Genomic DNA, 18,765 nt, shown 5'->3' on the forward strand with positions numbered 1-18,765 from the left:
AGTTCGCCCCCCGAAATCCTTATCTTATCTACTAGGAACTGAGTCACTTGTCCAGCAGTGGCAGTATCTTATCAGTGTCAACCGAACGAGAGCCCGCGGTTTAGGAAAAGAGTGTGGGTATCAAGGGGAGCAATTGATTCCCTCAGCCAGGTGAAGGGTTCGTTCGTGCAATTAATGCAATCAATCCTCATTAAATACGCGGAATTTGTCAACTAATGCGGGACCAAAGAGCAATAGAGGAGAAAATCGTTGTTCCGGTAAGCCTCCCACCGGTTGATGCCACAACTTTCATTGCATAGAGCCTCTTCAGATTGGTGTATCCCTTGGGGGAGACCACTCCTTCAGTTTTTTATCCTTTATAGATGTGCTTGACCATCAGCTCCCCAAGGGCCAGGAATCCAAGTTTTTAAGCGAAGATGGCGTTCGAATGGTGAACGCCCGAAATGTCAAAATCGCGCAGTAGCACCTGTTACATTGTTACATTAGCTTGTAACAGTCGAATTTAATCAGAGTGAAACGAGTGCTTGTTTACGGTTCAACTCTTTATTCTCTTCTGCTCCAGTGCGCCCAGTTTTATTTCCCAAATGCAAATCATAACAATCTCCCCTTTCTGCGAGTAATTCGGTTGTTGTATGTCACTTTATCCCTCCATCTCATAATCCTCGAACCGAAGTGGGCGTCGAGTTTCTCGCTGCGGTCGGCCTCGCTCTCCTGCAGAAATGTCTCCCATGGGAGTACTCGTCTTCGACGCTTGAAGCGTTGACGGTGTGACCCATTCGGTTGAAGACGACTCCTCGTGTTGTTCCTCAGACGGACCCGGTTCGGTCAGCCGCTTCAAGTGCGATGAGTTTCGACGGTACTGTTTACCACTCTCAGTTTGAACCACAACACTGTTTCCACTTTTCTGCACAACGGTAGCTGGTTCCGGAAGATACGCCGCGGACAGCTTGTTTTGCGGAACCAAGTTTCGCATGAGAACTCGATCACGAGGTTGCAGGTCCGATTCTCGAGCGTTGTGAGCGTCGTCATAGTAGATCTTTGCTTTTTGCTTGTACACCCAGTTGTGATCTCTAACGTCAGGTCCGTCGTCTCGTTCCGTGTTTGGATCACTCGTCATCTGCGGGATCCAATCCTTAAGCTTTCTTCCGAAAGCCAACTCTGCTGGTGACCGTCCGGTTGCCGGATGAGGGATCATCGAGTACACGTAGTTTGCTTCCTCCAGGTCTGCCTTCCAGTCAGTTCCGTTCACGTGAGCTATCTTCAGCGTCTTCAAGATGTTGCGATTTTGTCTTTCGACCTCACCGTTGGCCTGCGGCCAGTAAGGCGTGGTATGCTTCAGCTCGATCCCGTAGCGTTTGCCGAACTCTGTTATTTGGTGACTTGTAAAGTTCTTCGCGTTGTCCGACATCAGAATCGACGGAAATCCCAGTCGCAAGAAAGCCCGGCTAAGTTTGTCAATTACAGCATCAGATGTGGTCGATTGGAGTACTTCAGTAACTCTGTATCGGCTGTATAGGTCGATGATCACCAAAATCGATTCTCCGGAAGGCAGTGGACCCAAGATGTCCATGGCCAGCGTGTGCCAAGGTTGGCATGGCAGTTCTCTTACTGCTAGTGGCTCTGGGCGAGATGGTCCACTTACCAGCTGACAATCCATGCACGATTTAACCGCACGTTCTGCTTCTTTGTCGGCGTTTGGCCACCAGACCTTGCTTCGAAGACGCTGCTTGGTTCTTTCAATACCCGGATGTCCAATGTGTGCGAGCTTCAGAACACGTTGCCGCAGCGCAGCCGGAATCACAATCCGCTCAGCTCGCATGACCACCTTATTCACTACCAGCAATTGTTCCCTGAACGGAAGATACGCCTTAACGCTGTCGTTCCATCTGCCAGTGTCCAGAGCTTCTTTGACTGCCGAAAGTTCACCGTCCGCCAACGTCTTCTCCTGGATCTCTTTCAGCGTCAGAGCGGTCGGCTTCGCTGAATCAAGAAAGGCCAGAAGCATCGCTTCCCCGACTTGGTCGTACGTCGTGCAGTCGCGGAACCTTGGCAGCCGCGACAGTGGGTCTGCAATGTTAACCTTGCCAGGAACGTGCACGATCCTGTACCGGAAGGACTGCAGCCGAACGGCCCATCGATCGATCCTTGGACACTTCTTGTTTTCCCCGAACAACACCTTCAGCGGTTCGTGGTCGGTTACAAGCTTGAAGAACAACCCGCGCAAGTACTGCTCTAGTCTCTCCACTGCCCAAACCAGCGCAAGTGCTTCTCGTTCGTTCTGAGCGTAGGATTTCTCGGCTGGTGATAACCCTTTGCTGATGTAGCAGATTGCACGTTTCACACCATTTTTCACCTGCAGCAGTACCGCACCCAGCCCGACAGGACTTGCGTCGGCGATCACGATGGTTTCGTCGTACGGTGAGTAGTATCCCAAATTCTTCGGGTCAGCTACCTCGTCCTTCAACTTCTCGAACGCTTCCGTGTGCTGCGCCGTCCACTTGAACTTGACCTCCTTGTGCAGAAGTTCTCGCAACGGAGCTGTGTGGGTCGAAAGATGCGGTATAAACTTTCCCAAATAGTTGATGAGGCCAAGGAAGCTCCGCAGTTCTTCAGGCGTCTCGGGGTTCCGTAGCTGCCGGATTGTATCGACCTTCTCGGCAGTTGGACAGATTCCGTCGCTGCTCAACCGATGTCCCATGAACGTGACTTCACTGCGGCTGAACTGGCACTTCTGCTTGTTGATTGTGATCCCATGTTCTTCCAGTCTTTTCAGCACCGCTGCTAGCGCTCGATCGTGCTCTTCCTGGTTTGCTCCGAAGATGAGAATGTCATCGATGAAGACTTTCACTCCGGGGATGCCTGCCAGCACTCGTTCGATGACGCTCTGGAACATCTCGGACGCCGAGCTCATTCCGAAAGTTAAACGTTTGTATCGGAAATATCCGTTGTGCGCTGCAAAAGTGGTGATTGCTCGGGAATCCTCAGCTAACTCGACTTGATGGAAAGCCTTGGTCAGGTCCACCTTCGAGAAAACCTTACAGTTGTGCAAGTGCGGAACAATGTCGTCGAAGGTTGGCAGCGGATGATGTTGAGGAACGATGGCCTTATTTGCTGCTCGCATGTCGACACAGAGCCGAATCTCGTCCGGGTTTCCTGGCTTGGGACGTACCACCAGGCGTGAAATCCAGGGCGAATCACGCGGGGCAGGTTCGATCACGTCCTGATCCAAAAGCTTCCTTATTTCTTTCTCCACTTTCGACTGCAGCGGGATAGGGATGCGGCACTGGGTCTGTTGGACAGGTTTCACATTTTGATCAATTTGCACTGACACCGCAACTCCCTTTAATTTCCCGATCCCTCCTTCTTTCTGCTGAACGGCACAAACAGAAGTGTCGATCTTCAAGATTCCCAGCTTGGTAGCAGCAGACCTTCCCAGCAAGTTCGATCCGCCTTCCTTGACCACAAACACACGATCGCTGATATTGGAAGTTTTTGTGGCAATGTTTGTGATAAACATGCCCTTCACTTTCAACGGATGATTCCCGTACGCCATCAACCTCTTCGTGACTTCAGTGGTCTGGAAGTCCACTTTCACTTTGTTCGCCTTTAAAAACTCCCACGCTGCCTCGCTGATCACGTTGACTCCCGCTCCCGAATCGACCATCCAACGTAGCTTCACTCCACCAACACTGCAACTCACCGTTTCGCCACCCTCTGGACCGGTCGCGAAGACATAGTGAACGTTGTTGTCTTCGTCATCCGACGAATCTTCTTGCTGGGACAATTCACTTTCCGCTTCGTCCGCCACTTGTCGCACTTCCTTCTTCGACGTATCGCGTGCCTTTCTGCGGTGTGGCTTGCTGCGCGGTTTAACAGACTTCGTATTACAGCATCGCTTGAAATGCCCAACCAGCTGGCAACGGTCACATGTTTGGTCTCGAGCAGGACAGTCCTCGTTGTTGGCGTAGTGCCCGGTTTGGCCACATCGGTAACACTCTCCCTTCATGCCGGAAACACGATAAACTCCCTCCTCAGGCAGTAGATTCTTCCGATGTTTCGCAATGGTTTCCAGAGATCGTCCCAATTCGACGGTCTCCGCCAGCGTCATGTTTGGTTTGGTCAGAATTTTCGCTCGTAGATGATCGGATGAGCCCTTTTCGAAAATCTGCTCCTTGATGTTCTCCTCCAGCCAGTTTCCGTATTCGCAAAGGGCACCCTGTTCTCGAAGACGCAGGACAAACTTTTCGATCGACTCATCCGCCGCTTGTGACAGGTTCCGGAAGATGTGCCTTTCCCGCGGCAGACATTTGAGCGGCAGGAAGTAGTCGTCCAGCAACTTCACCGATTCCTTGTAGATATCCGACCCCGCTGGAATCTCCGGCTCCGCGTCTCCCCGTAGGTTGAAAAAAATGTTCTGAACGTCGCTTCCCGCGTAGTGCAACAGGTACGATCGTTTGCGTGCCGGAACCGTTACATTATTTACGTCCAGAAAAATCTCAAATCCGCGCATCCACTTCTTCCATCGACTGCAGACGGTCGAAGTATCGCTGGGGTCAAATTTGGGCAGACTACTTCCGAGATTCTCCATCATTCTTCCGACAGGTCAAGCAGCCTGTTTCGCGCACTTTTTGTTTTGTTTACTTTTTGCTCCTTTGATTACCGCCTGCCAATGTTCGAAAATACTTTCAAATTAGCACTTTTTCTACCGAATTTAATCGTCCCACGTATTTATTACAAGTTTTACGCGAGTTTTACCTCGTTCGCCAAATGTTACATTGTTACATTAGCTTGTAACAGTCGAATTTAATCAGAGTGAAACGAGTGCTTGTTTACGGTTCAACTCTTTATTCTCTTCTGCTCCAGTGCGCCCAGTTTTATTTCCCAAATGCAAATCATAACAGCACCAACATTAAAGAAAAAAATATGGCTGTCATGCCATGGCACACTTTTTCCGTAATGTTGGTACCACTGCGTGATTTTGACATATCGGGCGTTCACCATTCGAACGCCATCTTCGCTTAAAAACCTCGATTGCTCCGCCTTGTTACGGCAGGTCCGAAACCGCGTCATCATCTCCCCTACGAGAGCAAAGAACTCTGGCAGGGTAAAGAGATCTTCCCCGGTAACTTCTTGCTGGGCCGTATTGCCACTGCCGGCAGCCAGGGGGGAACGCTGAGTCGGTGGCTGAGTTCTCTACTGGAACCGTACGATGACCAGCTGTAGGCACGGTTACGCTCGTTCTTCGCTGAGGAGGGTGGGACGCTGCTGCTTTCTTCTTCCTCTTTTCCTGCTTCTCGAGGTAGTTTTTCCGTGCGCTGCATACACGGTAGTTGCTGATATGGTTACCTCCACAGTTGGCGCACTTAATGCGCGCCTTGGTTTGCTCTGCCTTGTTTCCCAGATCCGCCTTGCACGGCAGTACACACGCCTCAGAGAGGTGTGATTCACCCATGGATTCACCGCACTTCACACAGCGGGGCGGGAGATTGCAGTTCCGCGAGCCGTGGCCGAATTTCTGGCAACGGTGGCATTGTGGTCAAGAGTTGCTTTTGTTTTGCTGCCGACTGGCCGGTCGCTGTAACAGCCGCTGTGTCTCTTCCTCCTGCTGAGCTGCCATTGTTGTTGTTTGCCGCTAGCGCGGGCTGAACTTGTTGTTGAGCAGATTCTTCTCCACTTTCCTTTCTCCGACCTCTGGAGACTGTCCGGGGCTGAGATGAAAATCATTCGTCTCGGAGGTCTCTTCCACCTCCATCCGTCAAACTGTCATTCATTGTTCATAAAATCGTTCATTGACCCAAATTTGGGTAGTTCGCTTTTTGCATTCTTTCAAATAAACGTACATTTGACAGGAGAAAACAAAACTAATTTGTCAACAATTTACCTCTTCTCAAAGTTTGATGGTGTTTTCGACGGTTTGGATGCTAAAGTTGCAAATTTAAAATCAAGTAGAATTTTAATTGTAAATGCAGTGAAACATGACTGGAAATTGTGATAAAAATCCCAGCAGCTTACCCGACACGAAGGTAACGCTAATTTACTAATTTTATCAACATTTTGTTTGGTGTAATGCGAATTCCATCCACGATCAGTCCGACCAACAGCAGCTCGACACTCCCCAGCGGCCCCAAACCCTGCTCAAGTACTGCCGCAACAATCCGAACTTCCTGCGCGACCCCGCCTCCTTCCCGCAAACGTTGAAGCTCATCGGCGGCGAGCTCGCGTCCGATGGCACCCCCCCAAAGTCCGGCGAGGAAGTGCTCGCGTTGCTCGAATCGTGGAAGCAACACGTCGCCCAGACGGAACCGGCCGCTCTCCAACGGCCATCGGACCGCGAGCTCAAGCGGCTGCTGGATGCACTCGAAAGCCGCCTCACGTTCACCCAGATTACGCTGATTCTGCAGCACTTGGAGGTGGTGGGAAGTGGGAGCGAAACGCTGTGGCCAACGATTGCGGTCGAGATGAGGGCGCTCAAGTTTCCGGCGCGACCGGAGGTGTACTGGCGGTGGGGGTTTGACGAGTGGGGGCAGCAGGCGAAGCGGGTGCTGCGGGAAGATCCGGACGGGTTGAGCGCGCTGCAGCAGAGGTACGTCGACTTCTTGCAGGAGCGGGGCGAGGTGGATGGTGGTGGAGAAGGTTCGTGCGGGGTGGACGCTTTGGAGCTGGTCATCAACCACTGTCGGGCGTGTTTGGAGGTGCTGAAGGTTGGGGGTTTGAAGGTTTATCTGTTTGAGGCGCTCGGCGTGGGGACCACGCTGGCGGACAAGATCAACGTTTGCTTCGGCAGTGGAATCAACGTGGAGGAGCGACTTCCGAAGTACGTGTGTGGGCGGTGCGTGGAGCAGGTTGACGCGGCTTACGCGCTCAAGATGCAGATTGACCGGACGGACGAGGAGCTGCGAAGTTTGCTGGCGGAGTACAGCAAACCGGTGGTGGAAGAGGCCATCGAGGTTCAGGCGGAGGAAGTGCCGGTCGATTCGACGGAGAGCGCTCAAGGGACGGCTGAAGAGGAGAACTTTGAGGACGATGCCAGGATGGATGTGCAGGACGCTTCGATGGTGGAAGAGGAAATACGGACCAAAGTGGAACCTGAGGTGCAATTGGAGCAGGAGGAAATGATTGAGGAAGAGGAGGAGGAGGAGGACATGGAGCATGAATATGTAGTCGTCGAAACTGAAGAAACGGTTTACGAACTTAGTGAGGAGCATGCGAGGTATGTTCTTGAAGGCTCAGTTGAGCTTGAAAAGCGGATTTAAAACTTTTTTCCCTTCAACAGATTTAGCATTCGTATTATGGACGACGACAACGAAGCTGCCACTGTCGATGCCACCGACAATAAGAAGGAATCCGTCGAACCGGCGGCAGAATCGACAACGGAAGGCAAGAGCTTTTACCAGTGCGACAAGTGTCGCGTCGTACTTCGTACGTACGAGCTGCTCAAGCGGCATGAAAAAGCTCGCCACAACGATGAAGAGGAACGCCACTTTGCGTGTTCGCACTGTACGAAAAAGTTCCGGTCGGCTTCCACGCTGAAGGTTCACCAACGGATTCACACCAACGAGCGGCCTTACGTCTGCGATGTAGGTATATCGGTGGGAGGGGAGTCCGCTTTTGTCCCCGGTGGCCGCCGTTTGTAACGAAGTCCCTCTTCTCTCTTCTCAGATTTGCGACAAAAGTTTCGCGCAAAATACGAACCTCGTGTACCACCGGAAGGTTCACCAGAACATCCGGGACTATGCGTGCGATCAGTGCTCGTACAGGGCGCGCAGCCAAAACGACCTGAACCTCCACAGCAGGCGGCACACCGGCGCTCGGCCGTACGTCTGCGACGAGTGTCAGCTGCCGTTTTCCACGTCGAGCAATCTGAGCAAGCACGTCAAGCGGCGGCACATGGGCGAGCGGAAGTACAAGGTGGGTTCGGATTCTTAAGCTCCTTCTTCCCTCATTTGCGACAGGTCTGCGGCAAAGCGTTCCGCACGATGAGCCAAATCCAGGCCCACGGCTATGTGCATGACCCGCAGGGTCATCCCATCGCATGCGAGCACTGCCCGTACCGGACGACCACCAAATCTTCCCTAGCCATCCACCTCAAGTCGCACCAACCACAGGCCAGGCCGTACGTGTGCCGTCAGTGCGGCAAAGGGTTCACCATCTCCAGCAACATGCACAAACACGTCCGGAATATGCACGAAAAGCGAAAACCATTTAAAGTTGCGCGCTTCAAAAAAACTTCACCAATAACCCAATAACCAATGACATCGTTGTCTTCTTCCAGTGCGACCAGTGCGACAAGACGTTCACCACGAAGGAAACGGCCCAGAAGCACCTGGTGACGCACACCGGCAGCAAGCCGTTCCACTGTCCGGAGTGTAACGTGGCGTACGGCTGGTACAACGGGCTGCAGAAGCACCTCAAGTCGGTCCACCCGGGTGCGCCCATTCCGACGGAAAAGTCCATGATGGGGCGCGTGCAGGAGCAGTTGAAGCGGGAGGCGGTCAAGACGGTGACGAAGGAAGGCGATGGAGGAGCGGAGAAATAGATAGGTAATCTTTTGTGTTGAAATGTTTGTTTGGTGTGATGTCTGAAGCAGCCGAAAGCCGAGGGGTTTTTGGGGTCCGCTTTTGGGACGTCCACTTATACTCTTGTTTCTTACTTGCAACGATTTGCTTGGTTCTTATTGAGATCTCTTTGCCAATGACCTTCATACTGGTTCCTCTTGTCTCCAAAGCACAGGCAGCATAATTTAATTATTTAGCGGTAAGATCAAGCTCCAAGGCTTACCTTAATGTGGTTGGTGACTTCCCCAAACAATTTCTATCGTAAAATATCTACATACATGACTCTTTGGACAGTTCTTCCAAGTAACATTCTAAAAATCAACTAAAAATACATTGTAATGCTCTAACTCAACCCAGTTTAACTAATCATCTCTGCGGTAAACTTTACGCAGTAGGCCTGGCCGCCTTCTCGTTTTTGATGCTTCAGTGCATTGTGCATTGCTATGGTGCTCTACAAATGTTGATACATCGCGACCTCTGACACTTATTTGATTTTTCTCTGAAACAATTAAAATTTCCATTGTTTTTAAAGAGCGTGTACATAAACAATTCAAAACATTTTTGAATTTGATCGTTTTTGAATGGATCGAAAAACTGCTATATTTACAATGGGCGCCGGGATTTTTTTTCGAGGTTAATTTTTTTAAATCAGACAAATTATTGGGAAAAATGCTGCCAAAGTTGGCGTCAAACAGGGTAGGTAAACCATCACCATCGCACTATCATTGATGCATATTTCGGTGCGTTCCTCGTCTCTTAAAAATTCTCTTCTCTTTCGCAGCCGAGTGATGGTCGGCTTGCTATCACGAATATCGAAAGCCCATCACATCGACGAGAAATACTCTATCGCTGGCTCCGATGGAACTATCGTTCCAACCGGAGAGACACGCACACGAAATTGCTGTATACATACACTGGAGCTCACGCACACAAATGAACTCATTTCTACAGAGCTTACGGGCGAGAGAATTTCACGATTGCTCTTTCTCTTGCTTTTTGATAGATGGGACTGGCTGTGTGAGAGATTTTTTCCGTCTTACGCATCGGTTTGTTCGTTGCTCGCTATTTCATCGGCGTCGTTTTCGCTTCGCTCTCTTGATGCAGTTTTGGGAGAACGCCGAAAATTTGATGATTTGAGCGAGGGACGATATCTAAAAGCCCTCGCCATCGGCGAGGAAACGAGAAAATACCATCCCTGGCGTTAAACAATGTAAATTAAGAGCGAGTTTTTCACCGATGTGAAACAGGTCGTATCGAGTTGCTCCGATTTGGATGAAACTTTCAGCGTTTGTTAATCTATGCATGAGATGAACTCATGCCAAATATGAGCCCTCTACGACAAAGGGAAGTGGGGTAAAACGGGCATTGAAGTTTAAGGTCCAAAACACATGAAAATTCTTAAAATTGCTCGCATTTCCGTAAAACTTCATCAATTCCTACTCTCTTAGATGCATTCGAAAGGTCTTTTGAAGCCCTTCAAAATGTGCTATAGACATCCCGGATTGTTTTGACTTTTTCTCATAGCTTTTGCAAATTACTGTTAAAAATTGATTTTTTTAAAACCTTAATAACTTTTGGCAACAGCCTCCAACACCCATACTCCCATAGGTCAAAAGTTAGGGAATTTCATGGACTATAAGCCTACGGTATTAACTTTTTGGCCAATCGCAGTTTTTCTCATAGTTTTTCGATTTTTCTAGAACAAACATTTTACAACGTTAGTTTTTGCTCTGTAGGCCAAGAAGACGGCACTTTTTGGTCTCAATTTTGTCATATTCGGAATCCTCGGTCAATTTCAAGTAAGTTAGAAGTATTGGAGTTGTAATTTTGATTTAAAAAATAATTAAATAAAACATTTTTGAAAAAAGAAATAGATCTTATTTACCCTATGATCAATACGTCAAATGCTGTATCAAGTAGGCGAAAACTTGTTTACCCCTAATCCGACAAAATTCTAAATAATATTTTAATTAATTCTAAATGGCATTTTTTCCAATCCAATTCAAAATTCCAACACTTCAATCTAATGTAAAATGTTCTGAGGATTCCGAATATGTCAAAATTGAGACCAAAAACTGCCGCTATGGAGGCCTACAGAGCAAAAACTAACGTTGTAAAATGTTTGTTCTAGAAAAATCGAAAAACTATGAGAAAAACTGCGATTGGCCAAAAAGTTAATACCGTAGGCTTATAGTCCATGAAATTCCCTAACTTTTGACCTATGGGAGTATGGGTGTTGGAGGCTTTTGCCAAAAGTTATTAAGGTTTTAAAAAAATCAATTTTTAACAGTAATTTGCAAAAGCTATGAGAAAAAGTCAAACCAATCCTGGATGTCTATAGCACATTTTGAAGGGCTTCAAAAGACCTTTCGAATGCATCTAAGAGAGTTGGAATTGATGAAGTTTTACGGAAATGCGAGCAATTTTAAGAATTTTCATGTGTTTTGGACCTCAAACTTCAATGCCCGTTTTACCCCACTTCCCTTTGTCGTAGAGGGCTCATATTTGGCATGAGTTCATCTCATGCATAGACAAACAAACGCTGAAAGTTTCATCCAAATCGGAGCAACTCGATACGACCTCTAGAACAAACCGAGCAGAATCTACAAATACTGCCTCTTAAACAGTTGCTGCACCAGAAACATTGCATTATGGTTTCCTCTTTCGTACGGCGTTCCGCAGAAGATTCCACTCCGCGATCCGGACCAGACATGAACCATCATTTGTACAGGGCGACAAAGGCAGGTCTAAAGGGCTTGGCTGAAGTGGACAAGTACAGGAGGAGCTAGGGAAGAATACTTTTGGGTTTATTTTTGAACGGAGTGGCGAAATTAACGGGAATGAACCGGCTCCGTGGCTTAATAGTTACGGCTTCTGCCTCATAAGCAGAAGGTTCAGGGATCTAATCCCGGCCGGTACCTTTGAAATTTGGAATCAGGAATTTGAACTTTGAATATGAACAAAAACGAAAATGAATCAGGTGGGATTCGAACTCACACCAGTCGGTCATCAGAAGGTTTACACTCAAGCAGTGTAGTGTAGTGTTGAAACATGTTATTGCACATTTTGCACTTTACTGGAGTCTTGCGCAATTATTTTCATCACAGTATTTTTTCATCACAGTGATTTTTCTTCACAATGATGACGAAGATATCCGTTGCTATGGCAGGCTGTTTATTTATTTATTTTTGGAAGTACAGAAAGCTCGTCCAGCCCAGAGAAAGTGTTTCGGACATGCAAAGCAGTGTGATGAAAAAATCTAGGCCTAGCACGATTGACACAAAACTCTAAAAATTGCTGCAAGGCGCAATATCTTCTCATATTAAATACGCGCTGATCCCTGATTTGCCTAACGGGATTGGAAGTCTAAATATAGATTGAGTTTCCTTCAGATGCTTGCTTCTATGTTTCGGCGGGGCCGAACAATAGGAGCTCTGTTATTCTGAAACGGGTCGTTGGAAGCAGCGCGAGGGCTATCACCACCTAATACCCGGGACTGTGATAAGTTGTATCAGCATTCGGCATATACAAAGCCTGATACAAAGTATACTTTCCCATAATATCGCTACCGGTTAGCGGGTATTGGATTGGACCACACACAAACATCCGGTCAGGGAATGGTCCATGATTTAAGAAGGTAAAACTGAAGCAATGTGGATTCTCCCAAAATAACAGTTATTTTAGTTTATCATAAACTCCTGTATCATTTCACAGCAAATTTTATTCGAATTTGATCGAAATGATGTTTTTATGTATTTTTTCTCATGTTTTTCACAAAACCTCGTTCAAGTTATAGTTTAATGTCCCCTGAACAAATTTCTGTACAGACATAGTCCATAAAAGCTTGTGTTTTGCATGGCAGGGCGTTTTAGGAAGAAAAAATTGTATTTTTAGCCAAAAAATTAAAAAAAATCTCTCCCCAAAACGAGCCAAACATTTTTGCAACCAAAACTAATGCACTCAGCTTATAGGAAATTTTACGGAGATCATTTTGCTTTTTGTAACATTCAATTTATGTCCACGCAAAGCCGAGATATTTGCATTTTAGTGAACAAAAAGTGTCGAATTTTCAAAATTCTTGGTATTTAAGCGCTTTTGGCATAAAACATTGGCTACTATGATAACAAACGGGAAGGCATATATTTTGGAAATTTTTATTTTGCTCGCTCAAAAACGATATTTGTTAATAACATTTCATGAAAAAACATTAGATTTTCTCACAATGTGACGTAAACGACAAATAATCATAAATCAAAATTATTTTTTTCATATCTCCAAGCTGTGAACGTGATTTTTTTATGTATGTAAATTCGAATGAAACAAGTTCATTTATAAAAAACTTATTTTGACGAAGAACTTCGTCTTAGGGCTCTATACAGGGTAGCAATCCAAAATTTCGCGAAATGAAACGCTTTGGTTTCACCTTCCCCTCTCGGAAAATTTCCCCTCTTCTTAGCGCACGCTGGTTGGTTGAACAAACGTTTCCCAATCAGTCAATCGAGAGACGTGAGATTGATGTATCTAAAATCACCCCCACTCTACCTCATAATTTTCGGATCGTCGACGCGGCAAAAAGCGAATAAGGAGATGTAGGAGAATGGGTGCAAAAAGGCGGGGCATACGTCCCCGATCTAAATTAACAAAACGCGGCTCGGTCGGTCCCGAAAATTCATTCTGTTGCTGGACGTCGACGAGTCAACATCAGGAGCAGATGGCCTGGAGGCCCGGTAGCAGACGGCTTGGAGGCCCGGGAGAAGATGGCTTGGAGACCCTAGAGCAGATGGCCTGGAGGCATGGACACGTCAAGACATGCCAGCCGGCCTGAGCGGGAGTTGATTATTGGAACTGGCAATCACCTGGAGTGGCCGGAGGCCCCGGGGATGTTCCGATAAGAGGACATTTGGCGGAACCATAAGAGTTGGGGCAATATGGTATCAAACTTTAGGGATTTTGATACTGGACATGAAATTTGACATTTTGGCAGTAATGGCCACCACCTGGAGTGGCCGGAGGCCCCGGAGATGTTCCGATAAGGGGACATTTGCAGAACCATAAGAGTTGGGGCAGTATGGGTATCAAGCTCTAGGGTTGTGTTGTGTCTTTAACACATGGTTCAGAATGACTCTTTGTAATAAATTTTATTGCTTGCAAAATATTTTTTGAAAATTGTTCAATGTCGAAAGTTTAACAGAGAATTGATGAAATGATTTCATATAAACTGGCTCGAAAATTTTGCTATTACGATTAGGGACCATCCATAAACCACGTGGACACTTTAAGGGGGGGGGGGGGGTATGGCGATTGTCCACGATCCATACAAAAAAGTTTTTTTTGTATGGACAATTGTCCACGAGGGGGGGGGGGGGTAACAGATTCCCAAAAAAGTGTCCACGTGGTTTATGGATGGTCCCTTAGCTGAAGAAGCGTTTGAAAGTTTTAATTATTATCAAACGTCAAAATACCACGAGACCATCTTTGAGCAAAAATAAATAGATCTTACGAAATAACTATTTCTTCATTGATTTTGTGGCCAAGAAACGCAAATATTAAAAACTCTAAAAATTTCATTTACTTTTGGGTCCGAAGTTCTTCGTCATGATGGTTATGCCTGTAGGATTACCACTGCACCTTTTTTCAAAAAAAGTTACCCAATGACATGTAATCTACTTAAATTGTATTGCACATTGAAAAGAAACAGTTTTTTCAGTCAGCAATTTGCTGGCTTTTTCTGTCAAATAAAAACAAAACAAACATTAGAGCTTTATTTGTTCATATCGAGAAGAGCACAGAGCAGTACTTATAAACATGTCGTTTACGTCACATTGTGAGAAAATATCATTTTTTTTGGCTAAAAAATACAATTTTTTCTCCCTAAAACGCCCAAAACGCCCTGCCATGCCCAAACACAAGCTTTTATGGACTATGTCTACACAGAAAAAAAATAATGGTTATATTCATCAGGAAATGGTGACAGATTTTGTGGCAAAATAAATGATAAATTTTACCCAAGAAAATGATGAATTTTCATCAGTTTTTGATGAATATTCATCAGGTTCACATTTTTACACATTTTTTATGTAATATTACACAAATAAAGAGGTCATATTCAACCTACCAAATTTTCAACATTCCAAAATTCAACTTTTTTTTCTGTGTATACAGGAATTTGTTCAGGGGACATTAAACTATAACTTGAAGCCCAAGGCAACCAAATTTGAATGATTTTAGTATGACTCGCATTTCTGAAAAATACTCGACAAATGCACTGATCGCGCAAAGCAGTAGGACCCATAGTACGTTGTGTTGATTGATTGCAGGTTCCCAGATGACCAACGGATAGTAGCAGAAATAAAACAATAGCTTGCACTACACTTCAGACCAACCGTCTAGGACGGTGGCTGGATGAAGAAGAGAGTGATCGTCAGATCTTTATTTGTCATAAAGGTTCACATTCGTATTGTTCTTCAGAATGTACACAATAAGGACGTGTCCATAAAATACACACCGTCCCAACATGCACTTTTTTCATTCAAGCTCCGCGCGCGAGTTGTAAACCATTTTTGGAAATTTTTTGTTGTATGAAAACATTGTTCCTGACATCCTAATCTAGCATTCTAGGGGTGAGCACCAAAGATTTGACAACTTTTCATTTTTTTTTGGGACGGCCTAGTGGCCACCAACACCACCAACATGCTGGTGCAGCGCCTGTTGGAGTGAGCAAGTGCTGCCAGGAAACTTTCGCTATAAATGCTACTTTTCGTGAGTGTTCGCTTAAAATTTTATCAATTTTGGCAGCACTAAATAGACCCAAAAGTGCGCTGGAAGAAAAAAAGAACTAAGCTGAAAATAGAAAAATGGGCTGGCCCAATGCACTCGACTGATTAGAATGCATTTTTGAAATATTTTTTTAAATGCTTGTAAAAGGAAAAGCATAACCTTTAATAAAAATGAAAATAAACAGAAATGTTCACAAAAAGTTGCTCTATTCGTTGGTGTACTTGGTTTTAGTGAATTTCAAGGAACAATCCCGATTATCCAGCTTCATTCAAACACGACCGCTTATTAGGCTTAAAATGGGCATATTTCCCCTATATATTTTTTCCTGTTCCCCAGCGTGTAGTTCGTCTTGCCAGTATTATGACTTGATTATCCGAAGGCATTGGCAAAATTTCACTTCGCAAAAAGCACGATTTGGAAGCGATCACTCTTACGTCCCGTTAAACTAAATTAGGGTACGTTATCCATTAGTGGACCCCTCTCCTATAGTGGACCCTCTGAAGGGTTTTTGATGGAAAATTCAATAAAATCACAATTTCAAGCGTGTTTTTGTCTACAAATCTTTTATTTGGCATGTTCGGCATCATTTAAAACAATGTTGGCTGACATTGACGTGTCCTTTCAGCCAAAATAAGTGTTTTGAGTTCGGCATCTGAAATCAGCCATGGCCACTAGCATTTTCACAACAAAACTGCATTTATATTTTATGATTGAATTAACTATCCAATCATTTTTTGACTGATTATTCAACTTCAGCAGGTCGAAATAATGTAAGTTTAAGAAACTTTATTAAAATAAAGCGGAGAATTGCTCATTTTCGAGCAAAAATTAGGGGGGTCCAATATAGGACAACGAAAATCCAAACTTTTCCAAAAGTGGACCCCTGTTAATTTAACTTACAAAAATAAAGAAAACTGTGTATTTAAGCAAAAGTTTCTCTTAAACATACAATGAATGCTTGTTGTAATCAACTTCAACGCATATTTTTTCAATTATGAGTATAAATATAGCTGTTTTTATGTTAAAAGTACCAATATGCTGAAGCCGAAAGAATTTGTAATTAATCAAAACTTTAGTTAATGGTACTTAACTAAAGCATCATAGTTGCAGTTTGAAATGATATTTTATAATAATAAATCAATAACAAAACATTATTTTTAAATAAACATGTGTGGTTTTATCAGCAACTGCTAACAAAACTATTGTTTAGTTTCGGTCAATCATTTATGTAATTAATGTGGAAAAAATTGCATCAAAATTATTTTTTTAAATTATTTGTATGATTACAGTGGTTTTTGAAACGTTTTCTCGGATCTTTTTTGGAAATAAATGTGTTTAAATGTCTGTTAGGTTTTTTTGTTGTTTAAAGCCAAATTTGTTAACAAAACATATTTGTTCATGATGAAAAGTGAGCAAAATCCAACTTTTATTCATTATATCTATGATTAGACCTACACCATCCATCAAAACATCAAATATCGGTTAAATTTGGTATAAAAATAACAGTTTGCCTATAGTGGACCCGGGTCCACAATCGGATTATGGACCTGGGTCCACTATAGGAAAAGGGGGTCCATAACAGGCAAAAAAAACTTTTTTTCAAATGGCTATTTTTCTGCTCAAAAACAAAAAACTGATGAAACAAATACTCAAAATTGTTCAAAACACTCCAGATTCCAGATTATTTTGTACAAAGGGTTATGAAAAAGTGCTCAAAATATTGAAAATTTGTGAAAAATGTGCTTCGGCTCTACTAGGGGGTCCACTAATGGTTAAAATACCCTAGTTTAATCGGCGCTGAGAGTATCAGGACGGAAAGAAGACCAGTGATTTTGGGGCATCAGTTTTAAGGTCGCTTGCCGAGACCGGTGGTGTAGGAGTAAGCGTGGTTGCCTCTCACCCGGTCGGCCTGGGATTGATCCCAGAAGGTCCCGGTGGTTAGGTCGTTAGCTCAGCCCAGGTCGTCTTCCTGGGTCCTGTCTCGGTGGAGTCGCTGGTAGGCAGTTGGACTAACAATCCAAAAGTTGTCAGTTCAAATCCCGGGGTGGATGGAAGCTTAGGTGTAAAAATACGTTTACAATAGGGACGTGGCGTTACATCGTGCTGCCACCTGGTTTTTTGAGGTGCAAGAGTGGAAAAGTGCTGAGTCATCGTCTAAAAATAGACGGCGTCCTATCTCGCCCAGCAAAATTGAGTCGATAAAGTAGTCGGTTTCGATGAGAAAAAGTGGAAAACGTGGTCTAAAAATAGCGACGCCATCCCCCTATTGCCGTCAACAATCTCAAGCTTTCGGACACTTAGTTTCGAGTAGGAATCTTGCAATCGAGAACGTCAAGGCAATGCTGTAGAGCGAACAATTTAATTTTAATTGTCGTCACTGAGAACTGAGTTTTTGACATTTTTACAACTCTATTGAAACAAAAACAATCCCGAAAAGTTAATTTTTTGTAACATCCTAATTTTCAACCTTGCAAAAAATTGCCCCTTTTCATTTGCAACAACCTTTGTAAAGATAGTAACGATTCAAAACTGCACATTTTTTTCAATAAAATCAATTTTCCCCTCAGTGTTGCCGTCTTTACGCACTTTACTCTGACCAATTTTTAACATTTTGAGCTGACAAGAAAATCTCCAGTCTCGAAAAGTAAACAAAAAACTTTGTTTCAAATTTCAAACCCAATTTCCAAATAATGGAACAAGAAGCATCACAAAATACTTGAGTCATAATTAAAGCTTTGGAGTAACATTTGAGAAGGGCTCATAAGCATGTTGCAATCTCTTAAACAACAGATAACTTCCTATTTAACAAAACCCGTAGTGTTGAAATGATTTTTTTTGTGTGTGTTTATTAAACCTCAGTCAGTACACATTAGTCATAACAAAGAAGAAAGAAGCTTTTCTTTCATTTACACTTTTTTTTAAATTAATTCTTTTTGGTTGGATCGGTTCAAAACAATGCCATACATTTTAAACCCAAGAATATCAAAGTCAAGAGCTCTTTTCCATTCTTGTGCAATCCATTTTTTTCTCTCCTTATTGTTGCTGCACCCCAAATTACATACAATAATAAAACGCTGACAAATGTGAGTTTCTCAAAAATAAAAATGTGTCCCCAATTATTTCGGTCCCCGGAGCTGTCCAGCGTGAAGTCACACGTGGCCCCACCCCAGCGGGCACCTGCCTGTGTGTGTGTGAAAATGACTGCACTGCACTGCTGGAACGCCGCAGTTCGGGTTCATTAGAAACCTGGAACGGGCCACGTGGCGCCGTTTTTTCTTCAGCGGGGTGATGCGTGTCGTGTACCATGAAGAATAATAAAAAAAGGGGAAAGGGACATCATGAATGAAGCGAATCAGTCGACGCCTTTTGTGAGGGTAATTGACTCCTGTATACCAGAGAATTGCGTACGTATTCAGCAGGATTTGTAGTTTTT

At 44.7% G+C, this 18,765-nt stretch overlaps 3 protein-coding genes across 3 annotated transcripts in view; 2 read left to right on the forward strand and 1 right to left on the reverse strand.

Annotated features, from left to right (window-relative positions):
• Window positions 1–640: 640 nt before the first annotated feature.
• LOC120432467 (uncharacterized protein K02A2.6-like) lies at window positions 641–4,591 on the reverse strand. Its single transcript, XM_039597719.2, has one exon. The coding sequence runs from the start codon at window positions 4,589–4,591 to the stop codon at window positions 641–643; it is 3,951 nt and encodes a 1,316-aa protein (XP_039453653.1).
• A 1,246-nt stretch (window positions 4,592–5,837) lies between these two features.
• On the forward strand, window positions 5,838–8,559 carry LOC120432648 (zinc finger protein 143-like). Its single transcript, XM_039572723.2, has 5 exons — window positions 5,838–6,023; window positions 6,090–7,210; window positions 7,274–7,577; window positions 7,953–8,207; window positions 8,273–8,559. The coding sequence occupies exons 1-5, from the start codon at window positions 5,976–5,978 to the stop codon at window positions 8,534–8,536; spliced, it is 1,992 nt and encodes a 663-aa protein (XP_039428657.1). The 5' UTR covers window positions 5,838–5,975; the 3' UTR covers window positions 8,537–8,559.
• LOC120424588 (protein single-minded) overlaps window positions 8,422–18,765 on the forward strand; it is a 92,735-nt gene continuing 82,391 nt past the window's right edge. The window contains exon 1 of the mRNA XM_052709212.1: window positions 8,422–8,540. The gene's annotated coding sequence lies outside the window, so the exon portion shown is untranslated. The remainder of the gene's footprint in view (window positions 8,541–18,765) is intronic.

This window comes from Culex pipiens, chromosome 1, assembly GCF_016801865.2.
Source record: "Culex pipiens pallens isolate TS chromosome 1, TS_CPP_V2, whole genome shotgun sequence".
Classification (NCBI taxonomy): domain Eukaryota; kingdom Metazoa; phylum Arthropoda; class Insecta; order Diptera; family Culicidae; genus Culex; species Culex pipiens.